Source organism: Patiria miniata, unplaced genomic scaffold (assembly GCF_015706575.1).
Source record: "Patiria miniata isolate m_02_andy unplaced genomic scaffold, ASM1570657v1 HiC_scaffold_16, whole genome shotgun sequence".
Classification (NCBI taxonomy): Eukaryota; Metazoa; Echinodermata; class Asteroidea; order Valvatida; family Asterinidae; genus Patiria; species Patiria miniata.
The window spans coordinates 4,980,710-5,002,279 of NW_024037054.1; the positions used below are offsets into that span (position 1 = coordinate 4,980,710).

Consider the following 21,570-nt stretch of genomic DNA (forward strand, 5'->3'; position numbering starts at 1 on the left):
ACACATTATAGCTGCATTTTTCCCAAGAATGCAAGCATGATTGTACAATGACCAATTAGGTCATTCAAAACTTTTACAAATTTCCTTCTAACAATTTTCTTCAGAGACGGAAAATTTAAAATCAATTAAAAACCTTGAAGACAGTTACAAACGTGTCGCTCGTGTAAATGAGTTTTAGAATTAATTTTTCATAAAAGATGGAATTTGTGTCGGAGTGATGTAAATGCAATATTGTGTTTTGCCGTTCACCGACATATTTTGTTTTTATAAACACTGTATACTCAGTGTTGTCTCGAGTGATAGTGAGAAAAATCAGGCAAGCTCGGCGGTCGACCACCGGGGAAGCTCGCTGGTCGAGTGGTAAAGACGTCTGCACTAGAAAGCAGGAGGTCGTGGGTTTCACATGGACAAGTGTACAGTGTTTATAAAATCCGTTGGCGAAGGGCAGAATCGAATATTGAGATTTAACCTTGCTAGTTCTCACAAATTTGAGATGTTTTTGTTACACTTAACATTAATTATTAATATTGATACATTGTATACAAGTGAATACCTGTTCATGCATCTTGAACTTTTAGAAGATTCGTGCACTTTTGCTCTTGTTAATACATGTACAAATAATTGTCATTTCGAATGAAATTCACTTGCACACAGTTGACCCAAAAAAATGCGTTTAGTCACGTTGACTTTAGTTTTATCAAGTACATGTATAAAGTATTATTGGAAAATTACATTCAAATAACTGACAAAGACAAAAAGAGCAATTTTGATTCTCGATCTTTCTAAAAGAACACACCTCTATGTTTTACTTTAAAAAAAATTGAAATCGAAACCTGAACTATAAACAATGCAAACACGATTAATAATTTGAATAAAAATCAAAGACCGAAAACGTGTTTGTCGAACACCAAGCTTTGGTCTAAAGGTGGCCAATGCTATAGTTGAAATTGTGGAGCAACATGTGATAAGCATACTGGGTACATGTTAACACTAGTACATTATGGTCATGTATACATGATACTAAATGACATGATTATGACGGGATAGCGTACCTTTGGGGAACATTCCCATAGGGTTGTGCACATTTCCCCCACCTTTAATGACCCCTAACCCCAACTTCACCTTATCCTACCCCCACAAATGTTGGTGTATTTATGTTTTTTGACAAAGAGCAATCGATCTAGCCTATTTGCGACACTAACACGTTGCCTCTAAATAGGGGTTGTGACATTAGGGATACATTGAGATGTCTCTCTTGGTGTCTCCCTAAGATATGACTAAAGACCAAAAAAATGTCTGGTAGAGGGCACATTAACAGAATTTAAAACCGCCTTAGAGCATTAACACCACAAGTGTATGTCTAATTGCCACATAGAATGAACAAACTGTTGCAGTGGTCTTTTAGCAGGGCAAGAGTCTTATCTTAAGCTTTTGTTTTAACCAATCACAACAATGCAAAACTTGGAGCAATCAATGTTGCTTTAAAGTTAGAGTAGATCATTACAGCTACATGTATACAAAAAGTAACAGAAGAAATTATTGTTGAAATGCTTACTTTGTTTAACGGTAGAGTATATAATATGTAGCTATCCAAAAAGTAACTGACGAAATTATTGTTGAAAAACATACTTGATTGAAAAATAGTATAATGGCACTAAACTAGCTGTGAAATTATTCTTTCTGGCATGCTGTCATTTGTGAAGAAAACAATAAAAGAAGGCCATTCCGAAAGATACGTCAAATGACGCATTTTTTATTTGGAAATTTCCATTAGTCATGTTACAAAATAGTTGGTTTCTAATTCGGCGAATCCGTGAATTGTTGCGCGCAAGCGTTGACGTGGCGCACAAGTCATGCGCGTGCGGTTGCTATACAGTGCTTGACATAATCGCGTATAGCTTCAATCGGCTGAATGACAACGTGTATACAGATGCGTTTTTTAGGTGTAATTCAAAACATGACTCGGTAACTTTTGATTTGAAATCGGGTCCCTAGAATATTGTTTTCTCGGAATAAACAGCATTCACAGAGCTAAACCTTGATCAGGCTAGTTGTTAAGCACCTGTCTTCGGATTTTGAGTACTACCTTTAAGCTTGCACTACCATAAAGTTTTTAACCAATCACAACAATGCAAACATTGAAGCAGTTAATCTTGCTTTAACTCCTCCTCGTATCTTTTCAGGCGACGACAGTTGTTAAGCACAAAAATGGGCCAAGCACAGATAGTAGTGGCTCGGCTAAGACAGGTTACCAGTCAAACCAGTGACTTGTTCCTGGCGGATTTCTGACTGGCATGTACATTCAAAGTTGGTGTATGCGTGCTTTTTGGGTGTGGCACCTTAAAAAATGGATATTCAAATTGAATTGATAATTTTCTACAGCATTAAATTATTTATGAGCTTTCCAATGAGACATCGCGCGAAAGAATCGGCCTGCGACAAGTAATCGATTAATTATATTCAACTTTTGAATTAAGAGCGGAACGCTCCTAATTTGTTCTGAATAGCGTGCGCAGTTTCTGAACTGGAGCGCGCCATTTAAAAAGAATTAAACAAAAAATGTATTAAGGCCTACAAAAACAAACCGGCAAATGTTTTTGTTACAGGACATTACATTTTTTTATATTTTGTTCGGAAAAGAAAATCGAAATTTTGAAAAGCACGTATATACCAACTTTAATATGCATTTTTTTCCAAGTGGCTCCGTGAAATTGGGCCCGGATTAACAGTTTGATATGAAATACTACATTGTTTAAGTTCGACACCGCAGTGCAGTGATGCATTCAATTTTTAATGTGAGTGTATTGTTCTTCAGTTGTATTACGTCTGTTTGTTGGCATATCTAGCCAACTAAGTCAACGGATTGCTCACCTTGGCCATGTTACAAATACACAAATCAAAAGGAAACAAAAGTTTTACATTAAATCAGTTGTTTCGAACACGCCTCCACCAACAGAATGTGACTGCCAATTATACAATTGGCATTCAAGTACTTATAACGAATTCAAACAGTACAAATGCATACGAATTTTGTAGAAAGTTATTTGAAATAAAGTATATCGATAGCTGTATCAATGTATTAAAAAACTTCCTTGAAACAGTACGAGAAGGGGATGAAGGGGGGGGGGAGAGGGAAAAGAGAATTACACACAATGTTTATGAACACACGATAAAACCTATGTTTGGTAACTTTGTAAAACGTTTGTTAAATTGGTCAGAACAACGGTTTTGCTCCAAGTCAAAAATAATAACATGTAACTCTTTAAAACTCTTTCCTTTTTGTTAAACTTTCGCTTTTCTTAACGAAGACTCTTAATGGTAAAATACAACAATGCGCATGTGCTCAATAGTAAACTATTAAACTTGTATACAAGCCGTTAATCATAAATAAAAAAAATGTCGTACATCTTACGAACTTTCTTTGTTCAGTCAGGAAAAACGATGTGCAGTACTGCAAGCATGAAAGAGTACTTACTACTTTACATGTACATCTACTTAGCAAGAGGAGAACATAAACGTTAAGCATCCTAAGACACAATTTTGCAACTTTGTAAATGCAGACGTAATAAATAACATTAATACTTCTGAACGAAATACAACCAAAAAACCCCTCGAACACAGAAACGGCAGCAGAGGATGCCTTCACAGGTCACAGAGCTCTGGATCAGCTAGTCTTTCCTCCAGTTCCCTTTTCCTCCGTAACAGAATCTCCTCAAGGGCCTTCTCCTTCTCCTTCATCAGCTCCTTCAATCGTTTGACGCGGTCCCCCCTATCGACGTAGGATGGCGGTGGCGGCGGCTGGGGAGGGAGGCTATCCTCCCCATCCGACATGTCTTTGTCCGAACGCGTCGGCTCGGCATCGGGACTGACCGACTCAGTTTTGGTACACGGTAGCTGACTCTCTTCAGTGTCCTTGACGCTCGGAGATAACTTAGTCTCCCCACTAGTCACTACTTGAGTTTCTGAACGACAAACCTTCGCTCTTCTGGATGACCCACTTGGAGGCGAGTACGGGCGCTTCAGTTTTTTGTCGCGGGTACTTCTTCGGATGTCTGTTTCTGCCTGTGGTTCCTCTTTTGGTTCTACATGTGGTTCCTCTTTTGGTTCTACATGTAGTTCCTCGTTTGGGTCTACCTGCGGTTCCTTTCTAAACTTAATCTTCAGTATAGGTAGCTTTTTCTTGGTTTTGTGCCTTGATTTATGGGAACGCTTTTCGGAAGATTTCTTGGCTTCCTTTGAGCTGTGTTTTGATGGAATGCCCTCACTGCTCTGTTTCTCCTCTTGATTGTCTTTCTTAATTTCTGTCTGTTTGACCACAGCCTTTTGTGGGACGACAAACTGGAATGCCTTGCTGCTTGCCATTTGCATCAGTACACCAGCTGCGTCTGCGTCAGCCGGAAGGCTAACCAACCTCTTCTCTCCGTTTGAGGTTGTGACCAGAAATGTTTTTCTCACCGCGTGTGCCAATGGATTGGCTCCGGGCTGCGCACTGGGTTTAGGTTCCACGCCAGATTTTGTTTGTTGAGTTGATGGTGTTTCTTTGGCCCCTGCTAGGGTTGGCACATTTACAACCTTTCTTATTACCATAGTTCTCTTTGCTGAAACTATCAGGGAGGCTTGGGCAGTGGCAGTCTGAGGGGGCGAGACAACCGCGTGACCAGACCCCGCAACACCCGAGGCTGCACACGTTTTGGGGACGACGCAAGACGACACGGGTATGGGCTTATTTTCACCCTCGACCTCAGAGGCGTTAGCTCCTAGTGCCGTCTGAACATTCCCCGAAGCCTCGTTACTGATTCTGGTTACAACAATCTTGCTCAGAATGCTGCCCGGACTTGGCGTACCAACTGGCAGGCTCAACCCAGCAGGAGTCTGGGATTTTGAAACAGATGGTGCAGCACTGGTAGAAATTCTTACAGGAAAATGTGTTGATGTAGGCGGTATTACCTGAACTGCGGAGGTTGGGAATACGGGAACCGCACGTGGTGAACTGACAGTGGCTCCCTGCAGGGTCCCAACCTGAACGGGCACGAAGGATAGCAGCTTGGATGGGTTCGGACAAATGGGGGTCTGGGTGGACGGGATCAAGGTATACATTTGGGTAGCGGGAGGGTACACCGGCTGCTGTAGTTTGGCCACGCCCGTGGATGATGGCACCCCTATAAAATTTGACGGTGCGAGATTTGCTGGAGGATTCATAGCTACGGTGGTAACTGGTGTGCAGACTGCTCTCTTCCTCACAGAACTTGTGATGTTGTACAACTTAACATTGGAACTGTTGGAAAATGGAAAGGTGGATGCCCTTTGAAGTCCACCTGCCACATTTCCGGACGATTGAGACTGGCCTCCAATGTTTATGCGTTGGGCTTGCGGGGTATGTATCGGTTGGCTTTGGACAGTTACTCCCAAATTTGCTGTTGGATTAACGGGATTTGTTCGGTCGGTTTCAGGTTTAGATTCGACAGGTTTCGTTGCGGGCTTTGCAAGTTTGGTGTCGGGGAACAGTTCTTTTGCCTCCTTCTCCGACAGGCTGTAGACTGAACCGATTCTTAAGGTGGGCACCCCGTCCGAAACTTCATCGGAGGGTCTGTCCGATTTAGAGTCATCGCGAGCTACTTGTCCATTGGTCTCGCAAGGATTCTGGTTTAGTGTTTGACTTGCAGGTCTGTCACTGACGGAAACGCCCGCGTTCAACAAAGCTTCTTTCAGGTTAGCGCTGGAACTGTAGGTATTTTCACCATGTGGTATGACTGCACGGATAGGCGCTGCGTCGTTTGTTTCCGAAACATACGAATGGTCAACGTGACCTTCAGGGTCCTTGCACAGGTTTGGGACCGTTCTTTTGCCGTCATTGGTGAGTAAACACGGAGAGCTCTTATCGCCATCCACTGGCGACAAGACTATCGAACACCTTTCAGACGGAGTTTTTGTCATTGGCCACTTTGTTCGTTTGATCAGCCCTTCTATCTTTTGCGGCTCCGTTTCGACATGCGAGGGCAATGTTACCAGCGTCCCAACGGTAGCGGGGGTGACCGCAGACCCGAGATCATCCGTGGAAGACAAATCAGAATCCAGCTTCTTGGGGTTAAGTTTAGCGGTGCTTTTATTTTCAACCGCCTTAGAGACCAGCAAGTCAACCACTTTATTTAACGAAGGTCTTCTAGACGGCTGGGTTTCCTGAGATTTGTATCTCCGAGGGGGCAAGGATTTCCTTCTGCTCCTTCTTGCTGATGTTGTTGGTGGCGGCCTGGCTTCATCCGAGTGATGAGTCGTGGGAGGATTTTTTGGCACCTGCTGCTCAGTTAACGCTGGTGAGTCACCAGATTCTGAGTCGCTTCCCTTGCGGTCTGCATCAGCAATCTGCATCAAGTGCTGGAGCGTCCGGACGGCTGGCGTAGCCGGATAATCTTGGCCGGACTCCTGAGCCGATTTTCCTTTTATGGGAGAGGCCTCGCCTCCCTCGGTCAAGAAATATTCGGTGGCGGTAAGATGATCACCATCATCCCTGGAGGACCCGGTCGGGGCGCCTTGGGTACTCTGAGACACCTGCACGCATCCACGCATGTCCGAGTCTGATGACGGTTTGGAAGTGTTGTTATTGTCCGAGTCCTGTCCGTTTGGGCCTCCACGAGAGGAGTCATCACTGAGCTTCTGGTTCACTACAGGATTTTTGCTGGCCTCCTCCTTGAGGTTTCCCGTGTGTTTTTCCTCAGAGCGCGCCGCCACCGGGTGGTCATGACTATTGAGCGCCACCAGCTTCCCCGATGCCTCCTCACTCATTAGCATGCTGCCCTTGTCGACCAGGATGGTGTTGGGGATGAGCTCCCCCTTGATGTCCACCAGTGCCGTCGCGGAGGTGTTCCGCTTCAGCATGGCGGTGCTCAGCTGGTTGCAGGTGGGCGCCTTGGACCCGGCGCCGACCTCGGTGGAGTGGAAGCCGCTGTCCTCTCGCCGGACCAGGGTCACTCGCCGAGGCCGGTTGAAGATGCCCTTCTGTTTGGCCTCCTTCATGTTGATCTCCATGTAACCAGTAGTAAAGACCCCGTCTCGTAACCAGCCCACTCGCTTGGAAAGCTTCAGTTTCTTGGTGTGTCCACTGCCGAAACAATCAGAAAATAAAAACAGATAAACGTATTATTAATTTCTTTTTTTTGTATCTCCGTATTTTATTTAAACATCAGGTGTTTTATTTGCTTTCGTCTTTGGGAGGGGAGAAATGACGACGTCAAATTCAAAACATGTATTTTTTTTTCACATTTCCAGATACATTGTATACCATCGGCAGTGATCCCGGATGTTGGATGTCTCCCACACACAGGGGCGTAGCCAGGTCATCTTTATTTTTGTTGGGGGGTGGGGTTTAAAATAACTTGAAAAAGGCTCTTGCACATCCGTGCTGAAATGTAGACACGTTTTTTTTCTCCGGACACTTGGCCTCCATAAATTTCAATAGTGTGTGTGTGTGTGGGGGGGGGGGGGGGGGGGGGGGGGGAGGGCACGCACCTGGCTCACTCCCCCCCCCCCTCCGGGTCGCCGGGTACGCATGTATGTTACACATTTTCTGCTGCCCCAAAACAAAATGTTCAAAAGTCTCGTAAATAAAAAAAACAGTATTCCCCTAAAATCCAAATTATTTGAAATTTGAAAATGAATAAATTCATCAACTAAAAATGCAAACTGCTGGGTTATAGCTCACTGTCGCAGGTGCAAAATTATGTTCTCTTATTTTTTTTTTTTGGGGGGGGGCGGATTTTATACTTATTATGGATTTCAAGTTTTTGTTTTCCCATAATGCATTGTGGGTAGAGCAGGAGCGCCACCAACGGCAGTTTTGCTGTAATGTTAATCGCTCGCATGTTTCCATGGTGGGGGATGTAGTGGGACAAAAGGAATTGTGAATGCGAAAAGAAAATCCTTTGAATATATACCTTCAATGTTCATAAAATAGTATAAATTATTATCATATAGAAATGGATAATTTTCTATTAAGGCCTATGTTTACAGATAATATACATTCAAATCTGAAATCAAAGTAATACAGAGATAAACAAAAACACACAACAGTGGAAAAAGTAATGCAAAAAAAATGAAAAAACATACAATTTCTATATTTATTTATGAAAAGTAATTAGTAACAGTAAGTTACGAACTGATGACTGGCTTGAAATTTTATTCGTTTAATTTGAAAGTACATTGTACTTATTCAATGGTTTCGACATCTTATTATGCACCCACAATCGTACACCTGTTATACAGCCATTAATATACCTTGGTCTGTACTCTGAATAATGAAACATGAAGTATGGTACTGTACATGGTGTCCCAAAATAAAGGTAACCCACAAACAAAGGGATAATATGAACAAGCTATGAACTTAACGACCATAATTATAAATTTCCAGGAAGCGCGCCACCAAGTATACATACTTTCAGGCTTCATTTCCATACAAATACTGGGTGAGTAAAAAAAAAGCGGAACCCAAACCCCAAAAATGTATTTCATATTTAAAAAAATATGTAGCACCAAAAATAATAATGACTGGAAAGCCAATTTCAAAAGCTATTTTTAGATGAAAAACCTACTGAAATTGCTCTTTCAATCCGTTTAAAGAATATCACCATTTAAACGCAATGACCCTAAAACCTGTTTCGTCCAAAATATCAATTTATTTTGTGTTTTGACTGTTTGGAACAGCAAAGAAAATAACACAGAATACTTGTTTCAACAACTGTCACCAACTGTAGCACACAATACTTTGATTAACAACCCTGGTTAGGCAAACAATATGATTTATCAAATCTACTTTTTAAAAAGACGGGCTTTCAAAAGGACTTTGTTGCATATTGTTAACGTTTAAACTAAGATCTCATTGCTGATAGTTGAAGACATTTGTGACGACGATAGTTGAAATCGCATTTTTGGACGAGACGGGTTTTAGGGTCATTGTGTTTAAATGGTGATATGTTTTGAACGGATTGACTAATTTCAGCATTTTTTTACATCCAAAAGTAGCTTATGCAATTGGCTTTCCAGTCATTATTATTTTTGGTGCTACATATTTTGTTTTAATGTGAAATATAATTTTTGGGGTTTGGGTTCTGCTTTTTTTGGCTCACCCTGTATACTGTATACGGAAGAATTTGCTCGGCTGTCAATACTTAAACTTAAGAGAAATGCAACCTTGCTTAGTGCATTACAGCATAGAATTACAATTTCTCTATTTTGGCATGTACATAAAAAGAGAATTACAATGTACATGTATTATCTTATTGTTAGTGTGAGATAGAGGTACATTTTGGTATGCAAATTTTGTGTGCAGTGATGCGAGTAGCAATGTGCGGTTATAAGGAGTTGAATGCTGGTTGGTGGCATTCGCAGTCCCATACCATTCCTATTAAATGACAATTAAGACCGTTGAATTGGCCATAACTTATAACAATACATTTTTACCAGATTAGAAAAAGTTTTGCGTTGTTTGAAGGTAATGAACTATACTCTCCAGGTATGTTTCGATATTTGTTTTGTATTTTTTTCAAACCTGTGAAAAAGAGGGCGTTTTTAGCGTTCCTTTTTTTGGGGGGGGGGGGGAAAACACCCATAATGCAGAAACTATAGACAAAGCTATAAACTTCTATTCCGCCTCCGGAAATGACCTGGTGCTCCTGCTGGCAAACGGACGCCAGCAAGGGCGAGTCCTGAACCAAATAATCGGGGCGGGGGAGGGGGCGAGAGGGCTAAGTTTTTTTCAAAAAGGGTAAGGGGATTAAGTGTAAAGTATCGTGCGCTATTTCTACATTGTAATACTAATATTTAAACTCAAAGGTATGTGTAGCTGATGACTTGCGCTTGTGAGGGAAATTCTCAAAAGGTTTTTATGTTATCCCTGTAAATTCAAGACAAAAAGGTGTCTTCACTCCTTTAAAAAAAATTGTTGGAAGGGGGGGGGGGGGGGAGGTGGAGATAGCCCCCGTTGCCCCTCCCCCCCGATCCACCAATGGACACTACTTATGAAGTCATCAGAGTTAATTTAGCTAAGGAGGATGAAATATGTTAGAGAAAGTGTGAATCCAGGGGGCTTCAGCCTCATTAAATCTCACCAATTTGTCTGACAGTCATAATTCGCAAGGTTGGACGATTCATATTTGTATCAAGTGCAACAGATCTACCCTCAGCCCCCAGGGGTGCGGCCTGATTCGTTCCTGCTTTGACAGAATCAGACACCTGCTTTGACAGAATCAGACACCCCCGCCCCTCTTCCCCATTTATGGTCCATTGAAAATCATCTGTCAGGTGACATGGCTACCATCTGTAAATAAAGCTATTACATGTATTATTATTCCCCAATGGCGGTGCAACGGGGAGGCATGTTGGCATATGCCCCCCGCCCCAGTTTTCTCCTAACACTTTATCAACAAATAGATTAATAATGTTTATTTTCTTCGCTGTTAACATTCATAAATATGTGGACACATAACTTTGGTAGACAAAACACGTCACGATGCATTTATACAGCCTTTAGTGTGTAGCCAACGTCTTTGTACATTTGTTATACACCATTCCACGGTTTGATACATTTCTCATTCATAAAAAACGACTACACACGTTGCTCTAGTGGCTGATTTCCGGACCATTGACAATGGGCACGCGCGCGCGTATTACACAGGCTTAAGATTTTATTTTGGCTGCCCCACAAAAAATATTTCCTTGCCCCCTAATTGCCCCCACCCAAAATATTAGAGTCTGGCGCCGCCACTGCTCTTCCCTGTGGCCCCTTAAGCACCCCCACTACTGGGGAACAGCGCCACCTAGTGTCTATAATTATTCTTAGCTTTGCTAGATAATGTGAGGATAAACTAATACAACAAATGTAGTAAACAAAAACAAACCAAATAGTTCAGTCATTTCAAGACAATACTTTCATGTGAACTAACTTGAACAAAATCTACAAGAGCACTGAAGAATAGAACATCAATAAAATATGCAAAGAATTACATATAGACCAAAAAGCACATCTGATCATTTTAAACAACAAATTAACACAATGGTAAACTTAATATTCAACTTTTAATTTAAAAAAATGCAAGCTGACGTGACACAACTACAATCAATTGGTCTTTTCATGAATTATTGCAACTGACTGATAAATCATTAGGAATTCACAAATTGTTTTATTGAACAAATATGCCAATAGATACCTTTTTGTTTATGAGTAGCTGATTTGTAGAAATAACTGGGGTTGTAATAATTAATACATGCAATTAATCAGCAATAATTGCATAATAAAAACCCCCTTCACTAATTGTGATATTTTCTTTTTCATATGTTGTGTTTAAACCTGTATTTGTGTGTACATGTGACGTTTTAATTTATCGCTGTATAATTATATTACCACACACGCACTTAACAGCTTTTTTTTTCAATCAAGCGTATAATCCCTTGTTTTGTAAGCATGTGCGACCTTTCATTCATCCAAAATAATGTGGACGCGACAGCAGGCGCAGCTGGGCACCTGTACACAGTCTGTAATGAATCCAGCATGCCGCAGATCAGGTGCCCGACTGACAATCCTGTAATAACAGAATGTCTCGGACTCTCGCATAACTATGCCCGTTCTAAAGAATGTAATGTAGACCTTAGTATCGTGCAACGAAGTTATGAAGAGGTCCTCATGTGGATACTTTATCATGTAAATGTACAAACATTGTGTCATTGTGTAAATGGATAGATGCCCGGGCCTGCGTAAGGATTGACTAAGTTGAAGGTCATGAGACTTAACGTATTTGTTAGTGGTTCACGATTTGTTATATACTGATCCGTATGATCTACCCTTGATGGGTTACAATCATGACAATAATGATAGGTCACTACACTTGACTACCTCTGTACTCACACTGATTTTTGAGTAATATGGAGTGACTGTTCTCGTTCACTGCAATGACATTTGACTCACCTCTCGCACGGCAGAGCAAACAAGGCGGGGACGAGGTCACTGGACTTATTGATGGCCTCAACAACGTTAGCGGGAACGCTCATACACTGTGCCGTTGTGGTCGTGCATGACGTCGTAGATGGCGTGGACGTGGAGGTTCGCAGTTGCGCAGAAGCGTCCGTCTCGGTATCCGCCATTTTGTTGACCCGTAATCGGAGACTAGTGCTGCAAATTAGCTGCTGTATTCATTGAGTATCTTCCGGCTTCTGCGAGAGAAACAAGATCTCTTTATTTACCTCTTTTCGTTTTAGTATGGACTCCGAGATTCGGCACGACAGCGATTCGGCCCAGCACGCAAAACTGTGCCAGGTCATGATAATAATGGAGGTCACATACAATGCGCAGAATGAAAGCGCATCCGGTAATGCGCATGCACAATGACCGCGCAGAGTAGGTCAAACAATCGATGCGGTTCAAAGTACAGGCTGGTTGCTGAACCAAACCGTTGTGCACACAAAGCGTTGATGTTGGACTACACAGTACATGTACATGTACATGTACTGAATGGACGTACATGTACGTAGAGTTAGTTTGTTACAAGTGTGCATGTACGCATGCGTAATTATTACTACAAACTATTAAATTTGTTGCAAAAGGCAAACTAAAACATATTGCAAAAATAATGTACTGGCAGTCCTATATTAGTAAATCGGTCTCAGTGTTCTATTATACATGTACATAAAAAGTGAAACATTTTCCCGAGGACATATTGTCATATATATTATATACCGACCTGTTACAAATTTGTGTACATTTTTATCATGCTATAATTATGACCTATACATTGTTCTTTAAAAACAAAAGTAGCTCCATGCCCAGACTAAGTTGATTGACTCCATTAATGTCTTCCTCAAAGTGCGCCCGAGCAATAGCCAATGGTGGGTTAGTGCTTGGCTGGAGCTGTTGAGATTTTTTTTTTAGTTTTGTTTGCTGTATTATTTTCATTTGAATGGAGAGAATAACAAGCGGACCAGGCGAAGCATACATTGATCATATGGCATTTACAATAGCTTGCGCAGGCTTCGTAACGGGTGTAGTATAATTGTTGTAAAAATAAAATGGGCTGATCTGTAGCTTTCAAGAAACGGAATGGGGGGGGGGGGTAGGATCTTGCTATAGGGGGTCTAGGGCATACCCCCTGGACAATTTTGAAACACTAACTTTAGTCTAGTCACAGACTCCCGTGGATTTACCCAGTTGTCACTGCGTGACGTGATAGATTAAAGGGAAGTATTCAGGTCAAATTTTTCAATTTTATTATAGTCGCAATATTAGTAAATTGTAATGCTTTCTTTTCTTTCGCAATTGTTATTGTCCTTGGATAGCTGCATATCGTATTCATACATGTACTGTATATCCGTAAAATATCTTAGGTTTCTGCATGCATGAGGCCAATTGCACGCTCTATTGTCGGCCCTGTGCAATCAGGGGCGATGTTGATTAAATCTGATAACGCCTTTGCACAAAAGGTCTAACTCATGCGTATCCCCTTTGAACGAAAGTACCTAGCCTACATGATGTGCAAGGGGCGTCAATAGTTTGGACAAAGTATGGGGGAGGATACTTTGATCAGAATTAATGCGAGCGCGAAGCCCTAACGGTGTGGGGTCCGGGCCCGCTTAAGTTAAGGGCCATGAAATTTGGATTCTTTGACGTTCTGTGGTGTGGTGCGATCTGAGGCAATTTCTGACCACTTTAGCCCATAAAGTAAAAGATCATCCTTTAAACATCATTTTTGAGTTTGGAGTAATTGAATCAGCTATTCTGAGCTATATAGACTCGAATGCAGGATACAATAAAATCGGGGACGAAAAAAGTGGGTGGGGGTGAAGACAAACGACATGATATCCTCCACTTTAAAAAAAGTGTGGGGGGGGGCACTTTAAAAAATGCGTGTGTGGGGGGGGGGGGGGGGGAGGACATATATACTCCGTCCCCCACCGATCGACGCCCATGATGGTGTACCTCATAGACAACTCAGTGCAAAGTCTATTAATCCCCGCACCAGAACCGCATCGGGCAAAACTTTGGCCTTCTATCCGCTCCGTTCACAAGTACCCTCTCACCGGCAAACAAAGTACAGTTGGGGATGACCGACCGACAATCTAGTCCGACTACAATTTGGCCGCAACGCGCGGCCGTACCACTGCGTGTACATAGTACAAATTCCCTGGTGTACGTGCTTCACACACAACGAACGTTGCGCGTCAACCAGCTAAATGTCCCGCCCATCATGGGACATCGTTGCTAGGTAAAAGGGCGCCCTCTTTAGTTGGTGAACGGAGCCCATAGCACATCACCATTCAATTTAATCGTCATAGCAACAGCGCCCCCAGGGAACGAACACCATAGAAAGAGGGTTACCACTAAATAATTATTGTACGCTCACAAAAAATCTCAGTGGAAACATTTCATAGAATGAATATCACTTTTTTTTTAAATACACCTTTTGTTAACTGCGTGCACGACCCACTCTTCAACGCACGGTCGTGTGGTGGCGCTTTCGCCTTCTCTCCATTCTGAAATGGATTACCCTCATAAACATAAAAATGTTTCCTACAAACCCCGCACATCCTATAAAGTCATGCAGAACCTAAATCTTTTTATTTTAGAAAGATAAAAAAAAAAACCAATTATTTGCTGCCCCCACTTGTTTTGGCGGACATCAGGCCTATCCGGCACTTTTTGGAAATTTAATTTCATTTTTTGCGTGTTGCTCGGCAGCGCGGTCTTGTCACATTGTGCGAAGCCTTGAATAGCGCTGCAAACGCAGAATCATTTTCATCTTATTTATAATGTCAAAAACAAATTGTGGAATTGTAGGCAGGTTTACCTTAAAACATTACAAATCAGACAGAGGTAAAAAAAAAAATTATGCATCAAAATACAGAACATAAGGAAAGAATCAGAAAAAAAATACGATAAAAATCAAATTTTAAATTATAAACTGATTGATTATTAAATAGACTTTTAAGTGAAACCAACATCTCAAAGTAGCATGTGTGTTGCTAGAAGATAAAATGTCACTAAAAATGAGAACCAGATTAAGCACAATGCTTAGTTCTTATTGGTTAAAAATGGAATCTTAACAGTTGTCAATCTTAGTACTATCTTATGTGTTACTAATGCATGCAAAAATATATGATTGAATAAAAATACAAAATATACAAAATAATTTATTAATTTATTATGTATACAAAATACAATTACATATATTTATTTATTTTTAGGGGTCAATTTTTGTTTTAGTTCCACGAATTGACCGTGGTGATATGTATGTGGCCTATTTTTGAGTAGTAGGCCTATAATAGGGGCGTAAATGGCACCACAAAAACATTTTTGGCAACATTTTTTGAACAAATTAAAACTTCTACAAAAATTTGGGAAAAAAACCCCAACTGTAAGCCCCCCCCAGCCAAATCCTGGGTGCGCCGCTGGCTCATTTGTTTACACCGCCATTGTGGTATCTAATCCATCAGGGCAGAAAATATGCAGGGCGTTTAGGATATAATTTGTCCAAACAGAACGGAACAAACACAATCATAGGTACATCTTAAAATGTACAGTAGGCCTATCTTAATCGAAATCAAGTAAGTATACAAAACGTACGATAAAATATGTACACAATTAAATAATTTGACATGTGATAATTAAACAATTTCTGCCACAATTTGAGATGAAAATGTTTCCCTTGTTTAAACTTCATGTAGCATAAAAGAAAAATAAAACAAAATCACTGAATTTATGCACCTTAAAAGTTGTTTGATAGTCAACTTAAAACGGGTTTTATTGCTCTTGATGCGTTTACGCAAAATGAATGCGATCTCCATTAAAAGTGTTTACCGCCCTCTGTCGACAATCGATTATATTGGTCGTTCAATGCAACGTATAGTTCATGCAAAAGACGCTGCGTGGTGGACTGTAATGACTACGCACACGTAGGTTTACGTGTCAACGTAAACAAAGTCAAATCTAACCGCACTTGCATATTTATGAACGTTATCTTCTGTTATTCTAAAATATTGAAATTGAAATACATGATTTAATTGTAATTCTTCGATAAATAATTATGTGCAGAAGCAAAACCGTTGAAAATCAGGCTGGAAAACGGCCTCAGATACTTGAAAATTGGCTGCAAATAAGTAGGGGCCTATGTATGCAATACGACAGTGCAAAGGTTACAAAAAGCAAAATATAATGGTTTTACTGCGTTCATGCTCCGCCTTATCATATTCAGCATTAGGCCTTAAACGTACACTCATCGTATGCAATAATCCTGTAATAAAGCCAACATAAGAATGGGGAATGGAGTATTATGTACATGTGCAACGCCTCTCCGCTGTGTGCATAATGCTCTGTCCAGTCAAGCAAAACACGTGGCGCGTACGCAGCGACTGAGTTAGTGGTGTGGGCCGCGGACCTGTGAAATCGTGCCTCCAAAGTGTTATACCATAATCGATATAGCTCCTAGGATGGTTTAACCATCTGACCATGGAGCTTATATAAATTGTGTGTATACACAACGCAAATTAAGCCGTGATTACCTGAGCAAAATCTACAGCACCGAGCCTCCCTTAACTTTCACAAGACCGTCGCCTTTATCCGAGCACAAGGAAGTTAAACACTTCATGATTTGTGTCATCATCATTTTGGCTTACGATCGAGTTCCTTCCATCCGGCCGCGGTTGCTGTATGGCGCGGTACACGCACGGTATAACGCGCATAGAAAAAGCTGCTGACGCCCTCTGTTGGTGCCACGAAAAAGCCACAATAAACGACAACATTATCACGCCATCTCTCACTGCCACGCGTGGACGTGACCCCGAGTAGCAGATAACAAGATAGACTAACAAGGAATTATGCTTACCCAATGACAATGTGGCATGGATGCAGTAACACGATATCCGGTAATATTAATTCCCCGCAGATAAATTCTGTCCAGCGATTCAACATGGCGCCTGGGTCACAGGAGGTCATTATTGACCAATCAGAGTAAAGTCTGTGTGCTGTGTGCAGGCTAACGTTGGGGGCGCTATATGTCCGTGAGTGGTGGTGGACTACGTTTGACGAATGCGTATGCAGTTTTGTTTCCTAATTAATATATCAAACGTTAAACTAAATGAACACACAATGAGGATTACGAAACTATTACATAAAACGTTTTCATTATTATAAATGGATTGTGCAAAAGTTGATGATAGCTTAATAAATTATTGCAAGAGGGAGAGAGATCGATGTAAAACTGCTTTAGCGTGATGGGTTTTGCTAACCTTGTAAGACCTATTTCGGTTTGATTTAAAGTTGACTCTCCATGTTACTGTCGAATTTCACTCTGAAAAAAAAATTAAAGTTCAGTTTAAATTAAATTGCTTTTTTCCCCAGCAATACAATAAATACTCACTTTGAGTAAGATATCAAACGAAAAAAAACCCGAAGGTTAAGTTGTGAAATAATTACATGTACATGTACTTCACAAATTCCTACTGAATTGCGGCTAGACAACAATTCAGCTTTCGCAGGGTACGTGAGACTGGAACCCGCCCCAAATAAGGATCGATACTATAGGGACCGGGAACCAGTCGATTCGCGGAGCGGTTCAAAAGGGGTAAACAAGTTTTTTTTTAAAATTCACAGGGCTGCAGCTGCTATAAATTAGGGGGGGGGGGGAGTTCCTTGGTTCAAATAAAACAAAAACATTTAAATCTCGGTAAAAAAAACCCACGATTTTTTTGAAGAGCCTAGATAGTACATCTTATACCTTAAATGTGAAAGTTTTATTTATTCCTTAGTGTGTCAACCGATTCCATGCACTTTATACTGTACTTTATTCTATTTTAAAAAAACCCCAAATATTCTCGAGAAAAAATTACTTAAACATCATCAAAATCTTTCACGCTAAAAGACTTTTTCCCGAAGAAATCTCATCGCTCATTTCCCTTTCTATTGCGAAAAAAGTCACATGGCCTATTAATAAAGTCATTTCCTTTTGAAAAGAGAAAGTCGCCGAGAGTTCAACGCACGAATTTCTCAAGTTTAATTGGTACACGCGGAGAAGCAGTTCCAGACTTTGCCCCTTCGTGCGGGCCGGGTTATTAACTTAAATTGGTTCAAAGTAAATTCAAAAGGCGCCAATCACACTTTTACCAAATCTCGCATCCTTGTCTTTTCCGCGTCAGGTCTTCCAAATAGTATAGGCCTATCCCTTTATTTAGAGCTTTTGGGATAGTCTGGCACATATCCCATTCAACCGTTTACAATTTATTCAGGGGACACGACCAAAATGACTTCCTTGTGAATATGGTCTAAGGTCGACAATTTTGACTTGTTCACCGTGTCTTAGGTCGGAGAAAAAAAGTAAGTGAAGGAGAGGTCTTGCTTCTTACGTTCTATTTGCTTTTTATTGGGCTTTCATGTGTCCATTTCATTCACAACCATCTGAGCAAATTACTGTGAAATATAATGTGCACAATATATGTTTCACCCCAGATTGCATTATCATAGAACTTTTCACAATATCCAGTTGCAAAGTAATTGTAACAATTTTGATGGTCCACTCAAGTCGAATTAATAAGAACACACGCTCTGGCCTTGTACAAACAGTGTGTGTACGTAATTGCCACAGTCTCCCACGCCACCATACCAGCGATAACATGTCAATACCAGCAGAAACTAGACCAGCGCTCCATTTGGATTTACAGGATTTTTGTGTGGGATAAAAATTGTTACTTCTCACTCTAGTTGGGGTGGATGGTCGCTGTTCAATAAAAACCACGGATTTTTAAGTCAGCTTTATCCGATACCGGGTCAGAGTTGTCCTGATATTTTTTCTGGGTCAAATGACACTTCTCTGAGTCACTTTCCGGCCATGTGACTGGGAAAAGAGTCATTTTGACACACAAAACAAATTGTCATTGTCACCAAGAAAAGTGTCATCAATACACGACAAAGGTTCATGTTGACCCAGACAATGTTGGGTCAAAAATGACCCGGAGTCTGGGTCGAACCTGACTCAGGACATTTGAGAAAAATAATTCCGGCCGGTAACAGTTTCCAGTAACAGGGGACTGGAAAAAGAACTTCGAGGATCTATCTGGAGAAACCCACGTCTTAAAAGGGCGCCGCTACCATACACGGTGATCCATGGCGTGAACCAACCTGGCGTCACAAAACCAATTTGAATGGCGGGAGGGTGGAGATGGATATGACCACAGCATGGCTGACAGACCGCACCGGGGATTTTGCAGGTTAGATTTTTCAGGGAGGAAAAGATGGAGAGGTGGATTATGACAAAAAGGGGTGCTGTTACGTTCGAGATGGACCGAGCACTTCTTGAAAATGCACTCTTAAAAATTTGACCACGAATCCGGGTCAGAATCGATCTGACTTCTTCCGGGTCAGAATGAGTATTTTTTTCGTGTCCAAGTCTAAAAGAGGCACCGATAAGTGTCATTTTGACCTGGAAAGGTTTCGGGTCAAACCTGTCCCGGGTCTAGGTCAAATCTGACCCTAGAGCGCAGTTGGCACAGTGCCATAAAAAATTGAAAAGAATGGTCTGGAAATTGTGTCACATTTCCACACCCGCTCTATATATACATGGTGCAAAAAGAAGGAACCGAATTTTGACAGCAATTTTCACCTACTTGTTGAGCATATTTCAAAAATTCAATTTAATGGTATTACAATATTGATCTTTTAACATAAGTGACAAAAAATGAACGCAAATGCACATTTTGTCTCTGATGAGATAGGGTAGTTTAAAAACGTTATGTGCCAAACCTGTTTGTCAACGGATGGCTTTATTCCATCCGCTTGACTGAGCTCCGGAGCTTGATTTCAAGACAAAAAACACCACTGTATTAGACTTACACGTGGACAACTGTGATTTTGGTGACTTGTATTCAAATTAGCATAATAACACTATTCTTGCAATTTTTTTTCACCACGTATGGTTGAAGAGCTATACTTCTCTACATTGTAAAAAAAGTTCAAATAAGGTAAGTAAGTAGGTTAAAATTCCTGTCAAAAGTGGGTTTCCTTCTTTTTGCACCGCCCTGTATATCTAGAGCGACGCCTGTAACCACCCGTGGTCTGATTTTCACGCCCTCGTTCTCGGAAGACAAGTGATGATGTATCTCCTCATTAGCCCATTGCTGTCTTCTTTTTTCTATGGCGACAGGATCAGTAGCGGGGGAAGGAGGTTAAAATACTTTGGTCTCGCGGGGCGGCGCAGACAATCAGGACTGACAAATCACTTTGGTCCAATAATCTGCTTCTCCAATTTGGTCCCTGGAATGGGTTCACTGTTGTAAAGGAAAAGCTTCCAATCAGTTTGAATTCTAATAGGCACCGAGAAGTTGAGTACACAATACATATTACAACATTTTGAGTGATTTGGGATGTTGTGTTGTGCTGTGCATTTTAAAAGAAAAAGAATAACAGATGTCAAAAGATAGGCATCGGTCTTACAATGTCCAAATTAAAAAATACTAAATATAGACTTCAAAAAGAAGACTTTTTATGAAAAGCCCGTTGCTCAGCAGGATTTTGATGGAAAACTACTAAAATATAATTTTTATTATTATTATTAATAACATTATTTATTATTATTATTAATTTCTGGTACTGAAACCAAGGAATCCTCAAAAGCGCCAAGGGCACTGTAGCTCACAAGCCTGAAGAAACCTGTGGAGACAATGAGAAGAGTTTACAATTTTAGAGGTGGGAGGAAAACTCCGGAAGAATATTCTGGGGGAAACCCACGGGATCAGGCAGGGACTGAAAACCCAAATTGGCCCAGGCAGGTATCCAACCTGGGTCACAGCGCGGCGGTGGAAGGCGAGGAGAGTACCGCTACGCCAACCGGCATGAGCATAACATGTAAAGTAAAACGTTGGTCACAGAGAGCACGAAATTCCATTGAATTGATTCAAAATGGCAATTCATTGAAAATCTTCTCATGCATCTGGTGTTCACAGTGGGCCAGATTTAGGCGTTACTGGTAATCCTATACAATAGTACTGCCCGGCTCACACGTGACAGTCAGTCAGTCAGTCTGTCAGTCAGTCAGTGAGATAGGCACAAAGGAACGTAATGCAAACCAAACGAAATGAAATAAATACAATTACTCAGAATCTTCAATTTTTTATACAAAGTTGTTAATCGCTGAGCTAGATCTCAAAGATAGTCTTCCGATTTGACGAACCCTTCTAACATGCCACTTCTGTTTTTAAATTAAAGACTAGTTAAGTTTAGTATCCAATTCATAGACGTCAACCGCTCTTTCCGGGTGGACCGTAATTATAAGACCATGCGAGTGTCGGTCATTCTCCGGCGAGTGCGCGGAGCAGGTGTCGGCGGGGGCAAGACTCGTGGTAGTCACCCTGTCGCTGGAGCCCTGACACGCGGTGCCATGTCCAAACAAGACGTTTTCCCCTTTAGCTTGGAGTCCAGCGCCCAAATATTGACCGTCGTTATTGAGAGACATCAATTATTTCCGGCCCGTGGGCTTAATTGTCTTCTTGTTTCCTTAGGACGGGAGAGATGAGGTAACATTGAGCACATATTCCCCCCCCAAAAAAAAC

The 21,570-nt window shown here is 41.2% G+C and overlaps 1 protein-coding gene across 3 annotated transcripts; it reads right to left on the reverse strand.

The window, feature by feature from the left end:
* Nucleotides 1–764: 764 nt before the first annotated feature.
* LOC119722740 (mucin-17-like) lies at nucleotides 765–16,976 on the reverse strand. 3 transcript variants are annotated; one of them, XM_038193037.1, is made up of 3 exons: nucleotides 16,857–16,976; nucleotides 11,951–12,195; nucleotides 765–7,096 (listed from the first exon to the last, which is right to left on the reverse strand). In XM_038193037.1, the coding sequence occupies exons 2-3, from the start codon at nucleotides 12,124–12,126 to the stop codon at nucleotides 3,643–3,645; spliced, it is 3,630 nt and encodes a 1,209-aa protein (XP_038048965.1). In that variant the 5' UTR covers nucleotides 12,127–12,195; nucleotides 16,857–16,976; the 3' UTR covers nucleotides 765–3,642. The 3 variants fall into 3 exon arrangements, with proteins under 3 accessions (XP_038048965.1, XP_038048966.1, XP_038048967.1); XM_038193038.1 differs by lacking the exon at nucleotides 16,857–16,976 and adding an exon at nucleotides 16,534–16,709; XM_038193039.1 differs by lacking the exon at nucleotides 16,857–16,976 and having other exon boundaries at nucleotides 11,891–11,955.
* Nucleotides 16,977–21,570: the final 4,594 nt, after the last annotated feature.

Excerpts from the sequence above, each read along its gene's own strand:
- LOC119722740 (XM_038193037.1), bottom strand. The coding sequence starts at position 12,126 with ATGGCGGATACCGAGACGGACGCTTCTGCGCAACTGCGAACCTCCACG. Across the intron at positions 7,097-11,950 it reads TTTGCTCTGCCGTGCGAGAG|TGGACACACCAAGAAACTGA; the intron begins GTGAGTCAAATG and ends TTGTTTCGGCAG.